This window comes from Solanum dulcamara, chromosome 7 (assembly GCF_947179165.1).
Source record: "Solanum dulcamara chromosome 7, daSolDulc1.2, whole genome shotgun sequence".
Taxonomy (NCBI): domain Eukaryota; kingdom Viridiplantae; phylum Streptophyta; class Magnoliopsida; order Solanales; family Solanaceae; genus Solanum; species Solanum dulcamara.
This window is the reverse complement of record NC_077243.1, coordinates 11,102,482-11,122,859: the sequence shown is the minus strand read 5'-3', so window position 1 is coordinate 11,122,859 and position 20,378 is coordinate 11,102,482. Positions and strand designations below refer to the sequence as shown.

Sequence of the window (20,378 nt, the reverse complement as noted above, 5' to 3'; positions counted from 1 at the left end):
CTTCAGGGAGTGACAAAGAACCAACGGGCCAATTATCATGGTTTTTCATTAATAGTTCGTTTTGGCGTTCACCAATAAAAAGGTGAGAAAATAATTCAGAATATTTTTTAAACCCCTTTTCGCGATATTGCTGATGCAGGAGCATATTCAGTGATTTTTTCTCCGCATAAATTTAACTGTGCTATAATTCTAAACAAGACGGAATTATATTCAGTTATATTTTTGAAATCCATTAATCTCAGATTTAGCCGATCATGACGTGTCTGTGGAAAGATGACCAACTTCAGGTGGTCATATCTTTCTTTTAGATTCTTCCACAATTTAAGGGGGTCCTTTAATGTAAGGTACTGTAATTTTAATCCCTCGTCAAGATGGTGACGAAGAAATATTATGGTTTTAGCACGGTCTTGACTAGATGCCGTATTGTCATCTTTGATGGTGTCTGCCAGACCCATCGATTCTAGATGTATTTCGGCATCTAGTGCCATGATGAGTAGCCTTTTCTAGATATGTCAAGAGCAATAAATTCAAGTTTAGAAATATTAGACATTTTAAGAAAATAAAATTCTTACCTCTTTTGTTACCTTCTTAAAAATATAGCTCAAAGCAATGAAGGCTCGTGCTGATAACGTATTATAAAATAAACAAACTTAGCAAATTAATAAGAAAGTGAGATAATAAAAAAAAAAGAATTTTCAGAATTCTATGTTATTGTACCATTGCGAATGAAAAAGTAAAAAGGAGAAAGGGACGTCACAGAGTTGACATCCACTTTCATAACAACTGGTGATTACTTTAGCTTTTTCATTTTTCACTTTAAACGTGATTATTTTGCAATTTCTATTTATAATAATTCCAAGCTGCTTTCCAACAAATCAAAAATAAATATCTGAAGGGTATTATAGAGAATCTTGAAAAAGTTTCTTTCGTGTTCTGATTTGGAAGTTAGTTATATGTTACTCGTTTGTTTTGTTTAAAAAAGAATAACTTAAAATGAATTGTTAGAAAGTTTAAAAAAATAAAAATATATTAAAATATTTTTTAATTTTATGATCTTAAATATGTTTTTTATTTTTGTGCCATTAAAACAACGCAAAATAAAAAAGCATCAGCAACAGTATATAAAGCAATAGACTGAATTGATAAAAGAATTGTTCAGATCACTTCTGCATCACACTTCATCAGATTCTTATTATTCTACAAATCCATTCATTTTTTCCAAAATGAATTGCCTTCAGAATCTTCCCAGGTTTTACTCTATCTCTTTTCTTTTTTTGAATTTTTTCTGTTAAAGTTCCAATTTTTTCCTCATTAATTTTGGTTCTCAGATCCTCTGGTTTACCACTGAGAAGCTTAACAGGCAATTCAAGAAAGCCTTATCCCACTGTTGTTTCACTGGTAATGATCATTTTCGCTTCTGGGTATTGTGTCATTAGAATTGGTTGGACCCCACCCTTAATTTGATTTATGTATTATATTAGTGATATTGAGGCTGAGTGTATGGAAACAACCTCTCCATGTGTACGAGGTAAGAATAAGGTCTGCTTATATGAACTGGGGCAATTCTCCTCTCAGCTACTTTTGGGTTGAATTATGGCCAAGTGTCATATCTTTACATCCATCCCCATTTGGTAGAAATTGGTTTATTCCAAATCAAATTACTTTCTTGAAGATTGTACGGAGTTACTTGGTACTTGTACTAGTGGAAAGTAGCAGGTACATGTGGAGTTAGTCAAGGTGAATGTAAGTTGGTCCGAATACCACATTTGGTAGAAATTGGCTATACCAAATCAAATTACTTTCTTGAAGATTGGACAAAGTTACTCGGTATTTGTGCTGGTGAGAGCTAGCATGTATCTGTGAGGTATTAGTCGAGATGCATGTAAGTTGATCCAAACATTATAGTTATAGGAAAAAGGAATTATCTTTAGGGACCAAGTTTGGTTGGTGTTGTCGAGAAAGTCTTGGCAATTTTTCTTTTTGTTTTTCTACTACTTGGGAGCTCATGGTTTTGCTCCTATAAAAGGGGTAGCTCTTTTTCTCATTTTACTGCACAAAAGCAAAAGAAGCAGAGATATGTGTGAATCAAAAAGAGGCTATTGTTTTTTAATAATTGTGGTGTCCTGGTGCACCTCGACTACTCGCTGGTTAACTGAGACCTCCCACCAACACAAGTATCATATAACTGAGTACACCAAGTCTTGGACAGATGGAGGAAATCACATTGTTTTTCCCTGAACCTAAGATCTTATACTTTGCTCCTCTTGACCCGCAGTTTCCACGTTAAAAATCTTGGTGTGGCAAGGTGATTTGTTTATATTGCTATTAGTTACTGCGAGTATTATCTTCTGGGTGATATTATTCACAATAAAATATTTAAGTAATGGTTGTTGTTAGAGTAGGTTAGAGTCCCAATTGGTTGGGGAATAGACTGGTGGTTTGGTTATATGAATTTAGGCAATCCCCTCAAGAGCAAGCTTTTGGGATTGAGTTAGGCTCAGGTACCATATCTTTACATGGTATCAAAGTCAGGTCCATTCCTGTTTGGACTCCCGGTCCACGCTTCAGTTAGACCTGGACGTGAAGGGGGTGTTAGAGTGGGTTTAAGTCTCACATTAGTTGGGGAATGGACTGGCGATCTACTTATATGATCTGGGACAATTCTCCTCTTGAGCTAGCTTTTGAGGTTGAGTTAGGCCCAAGTGCCATATCTTTACGGTTGTAAAGTTAGTTTGATGGAGAAACATGTCTTCAAAGTTGAGAAAGTGGTATATAAATTGAATGGTGTCAAGCATTTTGAGACATCCTAGAGAAAATGTCATACAAATTGAAATGGCAGGAGCAGTAATTTGTACTTTCACTGGTTGTGATTGATATTGAACCTTATCATGATCATTCTTTTTTCGTTTACAGAGGATGACAAAATTTGCTGATCAGCGTCTAAGTATTGTGGCACAGGTAATATTTGAAATAGCGATTGATGAATCATTCATTGGTATTTCCTTTTTGTTTATTTCTGGGGTTCTTTTTTTGAATTCTACATTCTTTGATCATATTATTTATATGCACATGGTACTCTTTTTCTGTACAATGTCAATTGGTCTTGCACATTAATAGCTTAAATTGCGAAAAATGTGCCTGCCTTTGTGTCTCCTTTTCCCTCTCTCTCTAATATATGAAATCCATTTCTGAATTGCCATTAGCTTACTTTCTCTCTTTCTAGGTAGTATCTGGTCCTGAATCTACTGAGGAGAAGGACGAGACAGAGAAGGATGCAGGAAAATCTGATTCATACAGTCATAACATGACTGCAGCTATGGGAGCTGGTTAGCCTATCTTCCTACACATTTTTTAGTTCAGTGAACTTTATGTTCTTTTACTTTGAGGAGTTTTCTGGTATATACTTTTCCTATGTGAACAAGAAAGCTATTAAACTTATTAGTTTGCTTGACTTATCAAAGAAAACTTAGGTGTTTGGACATAGATTCCAAATATTTTTCACTTTATTTGGAATTTATGGAGTTGGAGTTGTGTTTGGTTATACTTTTTGCAAAGAATATTTGGATTAATGTTCATGCTTGAATGTACTTAAATACAACTTCAAAAGTGAAAAGTGAGTTGGAAAACATGTTATAAGTTGTTTTACAAATTTGAAATACAACTTCAAGCTGAATTTAGAATTTTCATGGCCAAACACTGAATTTCAAATAAAGTGAAATTTATTCCGGAAAAAAGTGAATAATTTGCCAAACGGGTCCTTATTACTCACCAGCAATTTTATAAAACTACATTACATGCTAGCTAATAGGTTAATTTATGCAGATCTTTTTCTACTATTTACTCTTCTTTGTTTCTCCTTCTTGCCTTCCCCTTTGTTGTAGAACATCCTTTCTTTGTGCAAACTGCAAAGCCAAGTTTGCTCTATGTAAAAACATGATTTAGTTGTATTAGCATAACTTTCAGATTATCTAACTTAGTGACATACACTTTTAGTGAGTAACTAATCAAGAAAAGTTTGCATAGACCTATTAACTAACTAAATATGTGTGGCACTCACATCGTCGCTGACTTTCTTAATGCAGTCTTAACCTATAGGCATGAGTTAGGAATGAACTTCAACTTCATCCGTCCAGATTTGATTGTTGGTTCATGTCTACAGGTAATGAGTAATTCATTTTCTTTAAACATATCATTCTTTTCACTTCCTTTTTTCTTTCGACTCCAATAAAATGGCAGACTCCTGAGGATGTGGACAAGCTTCGCAGCATTGGAGTAAAAACTATTTTTTGCTTACAACAAAATCCAGATCTCGAGTATCCATGAAACATGTCATGATTATTTATTTCATGTCGGATCAACAAATCTGTTTCACCATCAATCTAAGACACTTTTTAAGTCCTTAATTAGTGTTCTCTAGATATTTTGGGGTTGATATCAATGCAATTCTTGAATATGCCAACAAATGTGGTGATATTGAACACTTGCGTGCCGAAATAAGGTTAGTTTAAGAGAAAAAAGTCAGCAGTGCCTTGTTTTGTGGTTGTAACTCTCTCTTTCTCTCTGTATTCCTATCTCTATCTTTCATTTAATGTAACGTTACCACTTCTTTTTTTTAAAAAAAAATGGGACAATTTCAAATATATACACAATAAACTAATTAGTTTACAATAAATATAGCCATGTTTTGTTAAATAAAAAATAGCCAAAATCATAGGAAATATACAGTGACTATACAATATAGATTACTTATACATGAGCTATACACTGAATATACATTATGATACACTCAAAAACTGAATATAGCTTGACTATACATTAAATATACATTGACTATACATGCCTATACAGCGAATGGCCATTTTTTTGGTAATTAATTTGGTCGAATGGCCACTGGGTGGAATTTGCCCAAAAAAATCACTTCTGTGATGTTACAAATAGTGCTGAAGTTTATGCAATTGAGAAAGACAATGCTTTTCTTTCTGTTACTTTTTAGTTCTAAAAGAAATGAATCAAAGATTAGAGTTGGTTTGAACGTGAAATAACAGGTTATATGAACCTAGGAACATGGGTAGGCAAATTTAAAGGACAAGAAAGAGAACATCTATTACTGGACTAAGTTTTGCATTCATGTGCAAAAGATTTATTATGGAAAATATAGGCCATGAATCAATTCCTTTTCTTCCTTCAATTGATAGAAATGCAATTACTAAAGGTAAACACACTTCTTTGTTTCCTTATCGCTGGATGGGCAGTTGGAAATCTTTTACAGATACCAAACTTGTTAAAACTTCTTATTATGGCTGCTAAATATACCTGCAAGGGTGTATACACTTTTTGTGATAAGTACGTTATGTCTACCAGACTTTCAACATAATATTATACCGTGTGAGATAATTTTGTTTTCGCATTCTTATCTTAAACCCATATGAACAAGGAATAAAAAGGATTTGGAATTTGATTCCGAGCAGAAATATGTGCAGAGTACTAAAAGATGAAGAAGTTACTTCCTTTTCAACAATATTTGCTTAATGTACATTACCTCACTTGCTGATGTTAGAAAAGTGGTTCTTCATTGCATGGTCTGATGTACCTCAAGCTTAGGTGAAAACAGAAAACGTTTTTCCGAAAGTGTCAATATGCTGTAATTGAAGAGAAAATCTCAGTGATTGCCGATTGCAAGTCAATTGTTGTGCATACAAGTTCCAAATATTCGACAAGCAGCTTGCATTATGGCTTTATAAAATATATGATTTTTACAATATGTGATGCATGCGGCATTTCCAAAAGTTAATTCCTAAGTGTGTTGATACTTGATGAAGCAGGGATTTTGATGCATTTGATTTGAGATTGCGGCTTCCAGCTGTAATAAGCATACTGAACAATGCCATCAATAGAAATGGGGGTGTGACTTACATACACTGCACAGCTGGACTTGGCAGAGCTCCTGCAGTTGCGGTATGTGCTTTGAGTTTCTTTATGTCGCCTGGCGGATGCGATTGCATTGAAGTACTTATTTGTCTGGCTTCTGGGAAGATCTTAAATTGTGTTGTTGAATTGAAGAAGGTTGCTATAACTATAGCACAGTCCTTCTGTGTGCATTGGTCCATGTTCTGGCTTCATCTAGGCCTCAAAGATGTAGGGTGGTGATTAGTCGTCTTGGACAATGGCCTCTTTGGTGCTTGCTGGCTGCACACTGGTTGCAGGTACAATTAAGCAGGGGAAGTGAAAAACAAGTAGGAGAACAGACCATTCAATGGTTGGTCATACTCCATTTTAGAACATTGGCCAATTGTCAGTGTTGAACCATGTGCACACCTCATTCAAATGTTTAAGCAGTTAGAGAGGACACATTTATTTTCTTTCTTATGTCTTCAGCACACTCCCTCACGTGCTAGCTAGATTCTCTTTCATGAGTCGAGCATATGAAAATTTCTTTTCAATTAAGGAAGCTAGTGAGACTTGAACTTAGTACCTCTATTGATAACATGTTGAACTGAATCACCTATCTCAAAGTTTAAGTTGTTATAGAGGTACACTTTTGTTTACTGAATTATTTCATCTCTGTGTTTGTTCTTTGCTTTGATCAGGGGAATATTACTTTTTGTGTAACTATTCGTAATTGGTGAACTTGCATCTCATTTACAAGTTGAGTTTGTGAGCGTGCGGCATAGCCTGAAGCATTTGCGGCTAAAGCTCTTTCATAGTCATCGACTGTTTTCCTTGTACGTCCTCAATGAACTAGGACTTGCAGAATGATTCCTAAAATGTTCTCACTTCACTTTGCTTACGATTCGTAACAATTCTTAGCAGGCATTGGACTTTTTTGGTACTGAGGTTTTGCATGCAAGCAAAACCATGTGTTATTATAGTACTTAAGGAGAAAGCAATCTTTGATAAGAAATTGCAAATTGTCAGATTTCTACAGATATGCACCTCCCTGGAACACTATGTTGTTTTATTTATCAAATTTATTTTGTAATTTCTTATTTGAAAAAGTGTCTTGGACTTGAAATGCAGTCACGGTTAGTTGGAAGTATTTTTTTCTATTTATTTCATTTACATTGTGACTGAACTTATATTCTTTTTGGAAATTTGAATTGCAGTTGACATATATGTTCTGGGTTCAAGGCTATAAGCTTAGTGATGCTTTCAGTTTACTCATGGTAATTTACCCCCTATTATGGCTATGTTGTTTCAATTTTTGAAAATATTATTGTTTCTCTCTGGCTTGCTATTACACCAAGTGCTCTTTGAGAATATTTACCATGAATTATGGTCCGTGAGGAAGAAGAGTTCGCCTTTTTGGTTCCAGTAGGCAGTAGCCAAACAATGAAGTTGATATCATCTGTTGAAGACGACGATGTTCGTTTGGTCTTTGCACTAAAAATCCTTATGGTAGTGACCTGGTAAAGAGTTTATGTGGTCGCATCTGTAGCAAAGTTTTAAAGCTGATTATTGCCAGTTGAAGATATAGTAATACATGTTTTAGAGCTTTTTGCTATAAAGATCTCCTCGCAATATTTTATGAGATATAACCATTGAAACTTGTCTGATTCTTTTTTCTAGTCCCCCCTTTTATATTAGCTTATTCTATTTCTATTTTTTGTTTTTCAACTCGAACTTGATTTTGTGTATCTTGACCATGTCTTTTTGTATGTTCCTGCAGAGCAAACGTTCCTGCTTTCCGAAACTAGATGCCATAAAAAGTGCAACAGCAGACATCGTGAGTTCTATTATCGCATTAACAATTTATCATTCCCATAATTCTTGTGGCTTTTGGCATTGATGTGGGGTGCATGGTATATGTGTTGCACTTTGTCACTTAGTAAAGTGAATTTGAAATTTGTATTGTTAGTTAGGGTCGATATTATTACTTGTAGCTGACAACAACATATTTTGTTTAAAGGTCAATTTTTTAAAAAATAAAAACCAATTCAAGGAGAAACTGTGTCTCTACTAAGATTCCTAGTGTACCTCTAAACCTGAAACGGATTCTTTCTTTAGCAGATTATCTTCAATGTCATTAGCTACTTTCCTTTTAGTCCAAAAATACAAATAGCAAATACATCTAAATTTTCTTTTCGTCCTCTCAAATATGTCAATATTTAGTGCAACTGTGTACAAGACTCTCGAGTTGTTATATTGTAATTAATTACTGTTCTACATATGGGTTTATTTCACCGTGTTGGTTGATAGTAAATTTTTAATAGGGTAGGAATATGAATAAAACAAGCTTTTCTGCATATTCTCCATTCTTAAACAACTTTTGAAAATTGAAGAAGAGATGCAATCCATGCTTCCCCACAGTCTTTGCCATGCTCACTTGTACATTTGTTTTCTATAGAGGGATGCATCTCTTGTGATTGTAGTCAAATTGGAAAATATTGGAAGAACGTGGTGGTTTATCAGATATTTGGAGATAAAATAACAAAAATCAGGTCAATCCTTCTATGACATGCAGAAAGAAACAATATTTTACAACACCATGGAGCATGGACGACTTCTCATTTTTGTTTTAGCTTGATATGTCTTTGCAAACAGTGTTGTTCCCCATCTACCTTTACATCTATTTTTCATTTCACATTCTGCATGCTTTCTAATTATGATTGGTGGTCATTCTCATATAGCTTTTCTGTTCACGACCGAGTATCTTCCTGTTTAAAGCTTACAGGCCTTAAAAAGATGCCTGTCACATTGACATGGCATGGTGATAATTGTACTACAGTGGAATTATCTGGACTTGATATTGGCTGGGGCCAGGTAATAGTCAAGTTCTTCAGAATGTTTTACGGTTTTTTCAGCTGACCATAATATACTGAAGTTCATCATTTTCAAATTTCGACTGTCAATTGCCCATAACCTGATTAATAAACTTCAGTGGAGGCACAAGGATATACCGACTGTTTTATAATGAAGTCAAATAATTTTAAAACAATAATAAATAATTTAAATTGTCAGATGAGTGTTACCGTTTATTTTTGAGAAAATTGTCTCAATAATGTTAAGTCTTTTAAATTACCAAATATCAATGCATTGGTTACAGGTAGAATTATTCTATAACAACCACACTCCCTGTCCTCGATTTGGTAAGAGCTCTTACTACTTGGGAAAGAACATTCTGGAGTATGAATAATGGGTTTCCATTATTGTAGCGTTTTATTGCCTTTTACATGTTCGTAAAGAAGGTTCATGGACTATTCTTCTCACTTTGATGCAACTCTGTTTTGTTTCATGATTAATATTAGAGCTCATTTAAAAACTCTTATTATGTTTTCAGAGAATACCCTTAAAATTTGACGAGGAACGAGGTTTGTGGAGTCTCCAGAGGGATTTGCCTGTAAGTAAGTTGTTTTAGGCTTGCAGTGTTTCTTCCTTTTTCCTTTCAATGATGGAAATTGTGTAGAAACATAATTGGAAAGTTCTGCAGCATGTATGGTGTAATATCGTTTTTTTATGATCTTAATATATATCTTTTACTCCACACATTTTGTGTATCTTTATATGGTTCAATCCCTTATATTAGCAAGGATTAACAATCTAAAGAAATTGCTGTAGATGTATAACAACAAAAAATACATTGTTATAAATTAATTGGAGAACCTACAACCAATGTTTCCCGTAAAGATTGTAAATCCTAATGTCTCCTCCATCAGGGGCAGATCTAGGGTGGTGGGAGTGGGTTCCCGGGAACCCAATAATTTTCATGCATATCTTGTATTTATGTTGAGAAATCTATTAAATATGTAAGAAAATATTTATTGGGAACTCATTAACAAAGTAGTCTCTTTGGTCTAGTGATAAAAATAGAACTTGTTGAAGCTTTGCTACCCTCTTTGATGAGGTGTTCGATTCCTCTTGAATCCGCCTTTGTTCTCCATTTACAGGAAGGACACTATGAATACAAGTACATTGTTGACGGTGAATGGATATGCAATGAGTTTGAGCCGATTGCTTCTCCCAACAAAGATGGACATGTCAACAACTATGTAGAGGTAAGGAACTAATTTCACTTGGTTGGGAGGTGTCATGCCTTTCTCCTGTCGTTTCATCCTACTTATGCATTTGTTATTCCAACAAGGGTCTTGCGCAAAAATAGCCTCTTTACCTAACAAGGTAGGGGTAAGGTATGCGTACACTCTATCCTCCCCAAACCTCACTTGTGGGACTACTGTACTGGGTTTTTTGTTGTTGTTTCATTCGTTAGAAACTTACTTTCATTCTCCCATCAACATATCTTCTTCTGAGGAACAAGACATAAACACAAATCAGCGACTGATAACTAGAAGTGTTATCCATACTTTAAACAGGACATCTCATTGTGCTACACTAAGGGTGGTTAGCCTTTATGTCTAATTTTGACACTGACCGTTCAATCTAGAGCTGCTATTCTTTGGCTTCACGGTTATCATCTCTTCCTCTAATGTTCAACTTGGACGTTCCAACAGGTTCTTGACGAAAATCCAGACATCTCTGGTGCAGCGGTATGGAAGAGGCTCACCGGTGATGACCCTGATCTTACTTCAAATGAAAGGCTCATAATTGGACAATTTCTCGAAGCTTATGCAGACGTAGAATGAAGGAAATGAATGCACAGCATACTTATTACTTACTACTACTATACACAAATTGTAAACAAAGCCAATAATCTGCTATAATTCATGCAGTGTATTTAGGATGTAGTTGTTTGTAGTATCAATAAGAGTAGTATGATACGTTTACAGGGAATAAACACTAGTTAGATATATGTTGTAGTGAAGCAACATGCTCCATCTTTTTTCTTTTCTATTGGAATTCTACTTGTTTTGCGTATGATTAATCACGATTTGCGCGTGAGAAAGTCCCACTTTGGGTAAAACACTACTTAACGAGGATAACTCTATTCTTGATAATAATTGTTCTACCTCGTAAATATTTAATGAAAATAAATTAGGCATAAATGAGGAAAAGATGATAGCACAATCTATCAAACCATCACAGATCGAACACACCACATCTGCAATAGGACTTTAAAAAACCCGACCAAATATAATTGGGTAAATTTTATATATGGGAGGTACCTAAATTCTAATTTTGCAACTAGAATATTATACCTCAAAAATACCTATGCATTGCTAAAGCTACCTACCACCCAAAAGTTTGTATATTCCCTCTGGAATAACTTTATAAACTTAGGACCAATATAACATGTTTCTAGAAGAACGCACACCCCAACTGGGCGAAATGCATAAGCCGCAAGGCGATATAATCAGCCCATAAAAATATAATTCGTTCAACCCGCTTAAGAGATGCCATGAGCTTCATAGCAAAATATACTGAAGCAAATAAGGTGGTGTAAGACTTAAAACAACATACTGTACGTTCATATTCAACTGGTAGTTTAGATTATGTAGATATCTCTAATTGTTCCATCACAATCTAGCAGAAGCACCATTTGTCGCATGATTAACGAGTTCTCTTCTCAAGATCTTTCCAGCTGGAGATTTTGGTATTGCATTGATGAATGCAACGCGCCGTATCTTTTTGTATGGTGAGACCTGCAAGGTATTTTCTGGTTACAATATGTATCTGTTGTTTATTTGAATGTGAGAGTTCAGAACAGTCCTATGCCAGAGCACATCAAAGCAAATAGGATAAACAGATGATATGAACAATCAAAGAATTTATATATTTCTTACACACACTAATGCAATGATCAAGCAAAATGGTTTTGGTTTATTCATTTGGAGGTGTACCTGTTTAGCAATGACATCTATAATTTGTGACTCACTAATAGTGCTCCCAGGTCTTCTGACTATGTAAGCCATCGGAATCTCCCCTGCTTCTTCATCAGGATATCTGGATTCAGGTGAGAAAAGAGTGTATTAAGATTTGGAATGTCAAAAAATCATCAGAAATTGAGACTCAAGATTTGCTTGGGAAGCTTATCATTTCCGCGGCTGCCAAAATACTCAAATATGTACTATAATACTATACATCAGTCTCTCATTTATATTTTACTGTCACCTTCAGAGCTAGAAAAAGAGCATTTGAAAAGGCAGAACAATTTGTTGATATTGCTTATGTCATTGCTTAGTTGACAGTATTCCCATGTCAGAGACAACAAAGCACATATTGAAATACTAGTCTTGAATTAGTCTATAAAATGTTAATCTTACGCTTCTACTTTTTTTTTTTATCATTTATAAGTACGAAAAATGTAGAAATAACATTGAGATAAGTATAACAACGCAGGCTTCTAAGAAACAGATGCAATTACACAGTGGACTGAAGATACACCTGATGTTCTAAAAGCCTCTCTGAAGCATCAGGGTCAGAAAGTTAAAAAGCATGCTATGACAAATAGAAGTTATACGACCATGAGGATTGTCGAAGAGAAAGTAGAATTTTCCAGACCAAAATTTTGTAAAGAGATTGCAAGCATTAAGAAAATTTCAGTGCACATGAGATACTAGTTATATATTAGTGAGGGAATATGACAAAAAAGTAGCCTCTTTGTAGAGGAAGACTGGTTTGCAAGTTTTTGTACAGCAATGTACATTGGTTAAGTTGTTTTGCAGGAAATGCAGTATTTATGACATCAAATGTAAATTGTACCAAAAAAAAATTAGTACTGGGATTTTCCATCATAATGATACATGAATTCTAACGTGATGAGAATAGGGAGATGGAAGAAGACAGAGAGGAACACATACGGAATAACTGCGGCATCAGCAACATCAGGAATTGACTGAAGTAAATGTTCAAGTTCGGCAGGGGGGACCTGAAAGTTCATCCATTTGTAAGATAATGACGCAGTAAGATAGTAAGAGATGTGAGATAAGAAGTTTGCATAGTAGTGGTAACAATTTATTAAGGGACAGCTATAATTACCTGATAAGCCTTGTACTTTATCAGTTCTTTTAACCTATCGACAACATATAGAAACCCATCTTCGTCAAAATAGCAGAGATCGCCAGTTTTCAGCCAACCTTCTGGATCAAGTGTTGCTGAGGTAGCTTGTTTATCTCCAACATAGCCTGCCATTCACCAATATTCTCTTTCAGAATTCGTGTGACTGAAGAGTACTCTAAAGGCCAAATTGGAAACAAATTTACCAGTAATCATATAACAGTATGTTTCAGAATCTAAATGTTTGCAATCTCTTATGAGTATTATTTTACATATTTGGCTCCTCGAATGAAATCAATAAGACTGACTCATATGAAATATCAATCCAAAGTATCAGAAGGAAACCTCATCTGTGGTATAGTAGTAAACTATGCTAGTAAAATTTTTAAAGGAACCAAAGCTCAATGCTGTGAGTTGTATGTTATTGAGTATATGCATGCATCACCTTTCATGATTGTTGGAGCGCGTAACCAAAGCTCTCCACGCTGGCCAGGAGGCAAGGTCTCTCCACTTTCAGGATCAACAATCTTAGCTTCCACATTCACACCAAGGCGACCAGCAGATCCATACCGGTCTGATTCCTCAGGGCTACTCATCCCTGTTGCTCCTCCAGTAGTCTCAGTCAGACCATATCCCTATGATGTATCACAATTGAACACAATTAAACAGAAAGTAGTGTCAAATCATTACATTCAGGAACAAAATGTATATACAGTGTGTGGCATCTAACATAAGTTCAAACATGATTACTTGTACAAGTATTTTCTGGATGTACCCGGTCCCTCCTAAATTAAGAGATAGTTAAGTAGAGAAGTGCAAAGGGGCAGATCCCCAGTTTAAAAAATGGAAATGATAGATTTTGCGATTATCATAAAACCGTATATACTCTCTTATTTTTATCTGGAGAGTATTAGTAGTTGTTCCCTCCATATGAGCAAATGAACCATACAAACAACTTTTTAAATGTTGCCATTGGAGTTACAGAGGTTCAAGCAGTCAAAGATCATTTGGTTGGCAAGGCACCAATAGGAGTGGCTCAACAGAATTACAAGCATAAATCAAAATTTTAATTAGAGGTCTAAAGTTAATATAAATTTTATGAAATCTATTTTTTAAACTTTATTTAGATACAAAATTATTACTTAATATTTTTTTATAATTGATTTCTTCGAATAATTTTTTCCTTCCAAATTGTTAATTTTTAGGTAAAATTTTATCTATGTTGAAAAATATCCTTCGACTGAGTCAATTGTTACAGAAACTGTGAACATAATTTTATAAGCAATAAGCTGACAATTTTAGATACAAATGATGAAGTTAAAATTCTAGACTCTTATTCAAGAAGTTGATAACTTGTATACCCCACTTAAATATGTTTGTTGCAATGCTTGAAAACCCAAGAGGAAACAAAATAAGAATTTGCAATTCATTATGTTCAATATTTTTCAACTAATTACACTTATTTTTCATAGTATTACTCTAATTTAATAGAGATTTGAAGAAAGGGAGTACGGAAGGAGTTAAAGAGAAGGAAAAATCACCTAATTATCCTATTTTATTTACCATATTTTTCATTACTCCCATCAATTTCAAAAAAAATCAAAAATTTCTTCTTTCCATCCGGATACATTAATTCAGTAATCCGGATATATTAATTCGAATTCATAAATTATCTCTATGTTCAATGTATCATGCTTTAAATGTTACATTTGATACATAAAATCCTAATTAATGTATCCGGATTACCATGTTTTTAAGAAATTTCTATAAATTGAAAAAGGATAGGGAAAAATGGTAATTAGCCCTTTACACTATGTGATTTATATAAAGTATACAAAAGAGAATACAATAATGTGAGTGTTAGCGGACAAAATATAAGACACAGTATTTTTTTTTAATTGAAAAGGATTAAAGAGAAATAAAATAATATAGATTTATATAAGAAAAAATACTCTACTTTTAATCATAAATAATTAAAAAAATAAGAAACAATTAATACACAATTCAAATTTGTTCACAAAAATTTTTGAGCTTTTCAAAAGCTTTCACATGGTCAAGACAGCATAAGTAGCACTTTATTTTTTTTAGTTATATAAGCTTAAATCCACCTAACTTTCTATTTTTTTTTCTTTTTAAGTAGTACTTCAATAAAAAACATAATATCCTGACGTTTATTATTTGTTTACGTATATTGATTAAGGACAGTTTTAATTCACGACAAAATATTTCCGGGAAAAGAAAAAAATCCCATGAGAGGTTACAGTTTCCGTTCACACACACTCACACTCTCCAACTCTAGCGCGTGATACCAAACGCATACCTGCAAAATCTCCACGTTAGGAAACCTGCTCTTGAACCGCTCTGCCACTTCCTTCCCCAGCGGCGCTCCGCCGCACGCCAGCAGTTTCAGTGAGCTGAGATCATACTTCAAGGCCAAATCCGACTTCGCCATTGCCACCACTAGCGGAGGCGACACCGGCATGTACGTGACACTGTACTTCTCCACCGCTGCCAACATCTTCTCGAAATCAAATCTATCCATCATCACCATCGTCTCCCCCATACTCGCCAGCCTAATCAGCATAAAGAATCCGAACACGTGAAACAACGGCAACGTCATGAAGGAAACCTCTTGCTCCGCCTTTTCACCTTCATCAACGATATCTGAGTATTTGTTGTGGTACAAACTAGCCATTAATGCGATTAAATTCCGGTGAGTTAACTCTACACCCTTTACTTTCCCAGTAGTTCCAGACGAGTATAGAATCGCTGCCGAATCGGACTGACGAATGATTGGGTAAGAGATGGGATTAGAAACGGAGATTTGAATCATAGAGAGGAATTCAGGGGAATCGAGTAAAATGGTACCGAGGGGAATTAACGAAGAAGGAAGTTTACCAACAGTGGAGGAAGTAGCGAAAGCAATGAGGGGTTTACATAGTTGAACCATATGAGTTAACTCGGAAATGGAAGATAGAGGATTAGCAGGGGAAACGACAACGCCTAGGGAAAGGAGTGCGAAGTATACAACTGGAACATGTATTGAAGTAGGAGAGAGAACAAAAGCGACGTCGTTCTGGGAAAGGGAAGGGAAACGAGTTTGGATAGAAGAAGCGAGATTTTGGGTCTGGCGAAGGAAATCGACGTAAGATAGGCGGTGGCCGGTGGTGGCGTCAACGAGGAAAGTGGTGGCGTTAACATTGATTCCGGTAGTGGGTGAGTTGAGGAAAGAGAGTGTGTATTGGACGATAGAAAGAGGCTCCGTTAATAGCGGCAATGGAACAGATGGTCTTAAGCTCTTGAAAGTTCTAGTATCCGGGCAATAGCCATTTTTTGGATCCATGGATATTTTTACAACTCTATATCTGTTCAAACTTTGTTTTCAAATACCAAGAAAGGAGGAGGAGGAGGATATGTATAGGAGAGATTTGCAGGATCAAAATTATGATTTTTTTGACTACTAATATGGACAGATATTAATTACTGTTGTAATTCTTGAAATTAAAAAAATAAAACAAATAAATTAAAACGCTACTATTTTGGGATGTGTATAATTTTTGAAATTTAAAAAATAAAACAAATAAATTGAAGCGAGAAGCCGACGATATTGAAGAGAGTATAATGAAGTTTACGTATTAAATATGAGAGGAGGAGAAGAAGTATGACTTGGCTTGATTGCTGCTGGCAGTATATGCAGAGTTTAGACTGAATAAAGCAGTGGATCCTTATAATACACGTAATATTCATCTTTCATTTCTCTTTTTTTTTAGATATATAAATGGCTTCTGAAAAAACTCCTCTTTCAATTTTACTTACCTATTTAGAGGCCGTTTGAATTAGGGCTGTTTAAAATCGGTCGTTATCAATAATCTAATCGCAAAATTGGCTTATTGACTTATTGGTATTGGGTTATCGGATTAGCGGGTGGAGAATGGATTTAAATTTTACAATTAACGGCTTATCGGTGTGGGGAACGGATTACTCAATTTTGTTATTGGGTAAACCGTTAATCCATTAAAAAATTATTATATTTTAATATATTTTATCCCTAAACATATAAAATATGTAAGATATTGATAATTATAATTTGCAAATCTAAAAATAAGCTTCAACAGGTCAAGCCCACAGTTCAAGCCCATTTAGACTATATTACTAATTTACTATACCCTAAAATCTAAATTCCTAATTTTACCTAAACTTAAATAAGAGAAGCAACCCTATTTGGCTACTTGCCGCCTCTGTCTCACACTCTCCATCTCTCATTCTCTCATTCTCTCTTGCGAGGCCAAGAGGTGGCGCCACCTTGTCTTCTCCTCCACCAGACCTCCTCTCCTTTTCCTTAGGCCGCCGAACCTCCGCCTCTATTCTCTTTCCAAAAGCTGGGTATAAACACTACAGAGGGAGAGAAGGGATAACAGCAGTTCAAAATCTGTTCCTACCGGATGTTATGTTACTAAGATTCATTGTGCTGTTGTTTTCGGAGATTAAGCTTGAGCTCATATATGTTTTTTTCAGTTTTATTGTTTCCGTTCACTCTGCTTCTAGTTCAAATTCATTTCCTACTAATTTATGTGGTTGTTAGTCATGTAGAACAGAAATTCTAATTATTTACATATGCTATGTTTGATTTAGCATTGGGATATATCTGTACTCTCCTTCTGCTTGTCGCTATATCTGCTTCTTATGTTTTCTAGCAAGGGCCATGGCTTGGTCGGTGTGGTAAAAGCTCAATCTGTTCTAGTGCTTCACCTTGCCAGTATAGTTTACCTTTGCCGCAAGCCTTATATTAATGTCAAGATTTTCCTCTCTATTGAAGCTACTGTTACCAAGATGAGTGTTAAGTTGTGTGTACTCTTCTTGACTGCCATGGTGGATGACTGGTTGTAGTTATATATGAATATACTGTGAAGTTTAAGTGGCGGGTTGTTGTTAATCTGTTCCTGTTGAGAAGGGGAATTGAAGTAAATGGCAGAAATTTTACATGTTACCGTACCACCGATACACCGCCCGATAACCGTCCGATAATTGCTAATCCGATACCGAACCAACCGATATCTTAAAGGTTGGCTAGCGGATTAGTGCTTTTAAAAGCCGATAACCGTTAAGTCAAACCGTTAAGCATAATAATTCGTCTGATCCGTCCGATAAGCAGCCCTAGTTTGAATTGGATTATAAGTTGTCTGTTTTTAGCTTTTTGAAATGTTTAATTAATCAACATAAAGTTATTATGTATTTAAAATAAGTTCAAAAAATAATTGAGTCTTGTTTGACTTAGTTTATCTAAAGGTATCCCAACTTATTTTTTCCAATTTATAAATTGTTTAAAATACGTTAAGTCAAACAGACACTTAGTATTTTTAAAATATTTTTTATTTTTATTTGTTATTTTAATATATCAAGAAAAGATATATATTATTTATTTACTATTTTTTAAATAATTTTCTAAGATCTAAACCTATATATTAATTAATATGAGTATTGCACTAAAATATTTATATTAATTATTTTTTATTAAGGAGCGTGTAAAATTCAAAATGGATAAGTAAAAATGAAAAGAAAGAATAATAATATCTTCAAATTTCTAAAAGTAACAGATTTACTTTCAGTGTTCATTTTTACTTGTCACATTTCATTTATCGAGAGTTAAACTATATGAAATTTGATCGATATTTTAAGATGTATTTTTTATTATATTAATATAAAAAATATTATAACATATACGTATTTTAATATAATTTTTGAATATCTAGATTTTAAATATTTATTAATTTAGTTTATCTCTAAAATTAGATGATTCTTATAGAGTAATAAAACATAACAAATAAAAATGAGTATTTTACTAAAATTGGTCCAAGTTTCTCGGGGAATATTAAAGGAATTGTACATTACAGCAATTCTGGATGATGCACATGCACTAAAGCTAATGCTATTCATTATTATCATTTTATTTATTGAAATTTAATTAATTTTAAATACAGAAAATTTTATATTAAGGGTTAATATATTCCCTAACAAAGATAATTCTGAGAGCTTGGAGGAGGAAGCAGTGATTATCAAGAGCAAAAACAAGAATATGTTATGAAAGTGGGTCCCTTTCCCCTTTTTCTCATTTTTCTTTCTTGTTTTCCTTCCTTCCACTCATCGTTGTCCTCCCAATTATTATCTTCTATCTATAAATAAGCCAGTGTAAAATAAAAAGAGATGCACTTAGTTCTCTGCATTTTCTCCTTTCTCTCTTTCTCTTACTATCTCTTCTCTTTAATTTGCTAAATTAGTTTATATTATAACACGTTATTAGCACGAGTCTCTATCGCTTTGAGCTATGTTTTTAAGAAGGTAACAAAAGGGTAAGAATTTTATTTTCTTAAAATGTCTAATATTTCTAAACTTGAATTTGTTGCCCTTGACATATCTAGAAAAGGCTACTCATCATGGACACTAGAAGCTGAAATACATCTAGAATCGATGGGTCTGACAGACACCATCAAAGATGACAATACGGAATCTAGTCAAGACTGTACCAAAGTCATGATATTTCTCCGTCACCATCTTAATGAGAGATTAAAATTACAGTACCTTACATTAAATGATCCCCTTAAATTGTGGAAGAATCTAAAAGAAAGATATGGTCACTTGAAGTTGGACATCCTTCCACATGCACATCATGATTGCCTAAATCTAAGATTGATGGATTTTAAAAATATAACTGAATATAATTTTGCCTTATTTAGAATTATAGCTCCGTTAAATTTATGCGGAGAAGAAATCACGGAGCAAAATAAACTTGAAAAAACATACTCCACATTTCCACCCGTGAATATGCTCCTGCAGCAGCAATATCGCGAAAAGGGATTTAAAAAATATTCTGAATTATTTTTTTACCTTTTTATTGCTAAACGCCAAAATGAACTATTAATAAAAAATTATGATAATCAGTCCGTTGGTTCTTTGCCACTTTCTGAAGTGAATCAGACAAATTATAACCAACGAGAAAGAGGTCATGACCCTAATCGTGGTCATGGTCATTGTCGAAGAAGAAATTATAATCATGATGCTCGGCTGGCACCGAGAAATGATTAGCAGTATAAAAAGAAGACTGAAAAGCCAGAAGCTTTACCAAAGAAAAATTCAGAAAGTATATGTCATAGATGTGGAGGTATGGGGCACTGGTTATGGACATGCCGGTCATCAAAACGCTGATTTAGCTATATCAGGCATCGTTGAAGAGGACAAAAAATAATTCAGTGACAAACTTTATCTCTAAAGATAATATTGAGCGTATGCATCTGGATGTAGCTGATATTTTTAATTTTTCAAAAGACAATATGATTATTGATAAGCCTAATAATATTTAAATAATTCCATGTTTATTTGTCTGTACTAAATGATATGTTTGTATTTTTCTAATTCATGTAAATAAATAAAATTTATATAATGGACCATGTTTTAATTATAATATTTACTTTATTTCTTTTTGAAGAAAAATATGG

The 20,378-nt window shown here is 34.2% G+C and overlaps 2 protein-coding genes across 3 annotated transcripts; one reads left to right on the top strand and one right to left on the bottom strand.

The window, feature by feature from the left end:
* The first annotated feature begins 1,109 nt into the window (after nucleotides 1-1,109).
* LOC129896251 (phosphoglucan phosphatase DSP4, amyloplastic-like) lies at nucleotides 1,110-10,855 on the top strand. Of its 2 annotated transcripts, none has more exons than XM_055972108.1 (14): nucleotides 1,110-1,249; nucleotides 1,329-1,398; nucleotides 2,914-2,958; nucleotides 3,224-3,326; nucleotides 4,083-4,159; nucleotides 4,237-4,313; nucleotides 4,418-4,498; nucleotides 5,823-5,955; nucleotides 7,104-7,163; nucleotides 7,667-7,723; nucleotides 8,665-8,760; nucleotides 9,278-9,337; nucleotides 9,885-9,992; nucleotides 10,446-10,855. In XM_055972108.1, exons 1-14 carry the CDS (start codon nucleotides 1,224-1,226, stop codon nucleotides 10,575-10,577), a joined length of 1,125 nt encoding a protein of 374 aa, XP_055828083.1. In that variant the 5' UTR covers nucleotides 1,110-1,223; the 3' UTR covers nucleotides 10,578-10,855. The 2 variants fall into 2 exon arrangements, 1 of the variants encoding a protein (XP_055828083.1); XR_008767927.1 differs by having other exon boundaries at nucleotides 1,135-1,249; nucleotides 9,278-9,341; nucleotides 10,446-10,584.
* A 150-nt stretch (nucleotides 10,856-11,005) lies between these two features.
* LOC129896250 (4-coumarate--CoA ligase-like 9) lies at nucleotides 11,006-16,347 on the bottom strand. The gene is made up of 6 exons (XM_055972107.1): nucleotides 15,209-16,347; nucleotides 13,334-13,523; nucleotides 12,871-13,016; nucleotides 12,693-12,760; nucleotides 11,733-11,835; nucleotides 11,006-11,534 (listed from the first exon to the last, which is right to left on the bottom strand). Exons 1-6 carry the CDS (start codon nucleotides 16,229-16,231, stop codon nucleotides 11,409-11,411), a joined length of 1,656 nt encoding a protein of 551 aa, XP_055828082.1. The 5' UTR covers nucleotides 16,232-16,347; the 3' UTR covers nucleotides 11,006-11,408.
* Nucleotides 16,348-20,378: the final 4,031 nt, after the last annotated feature.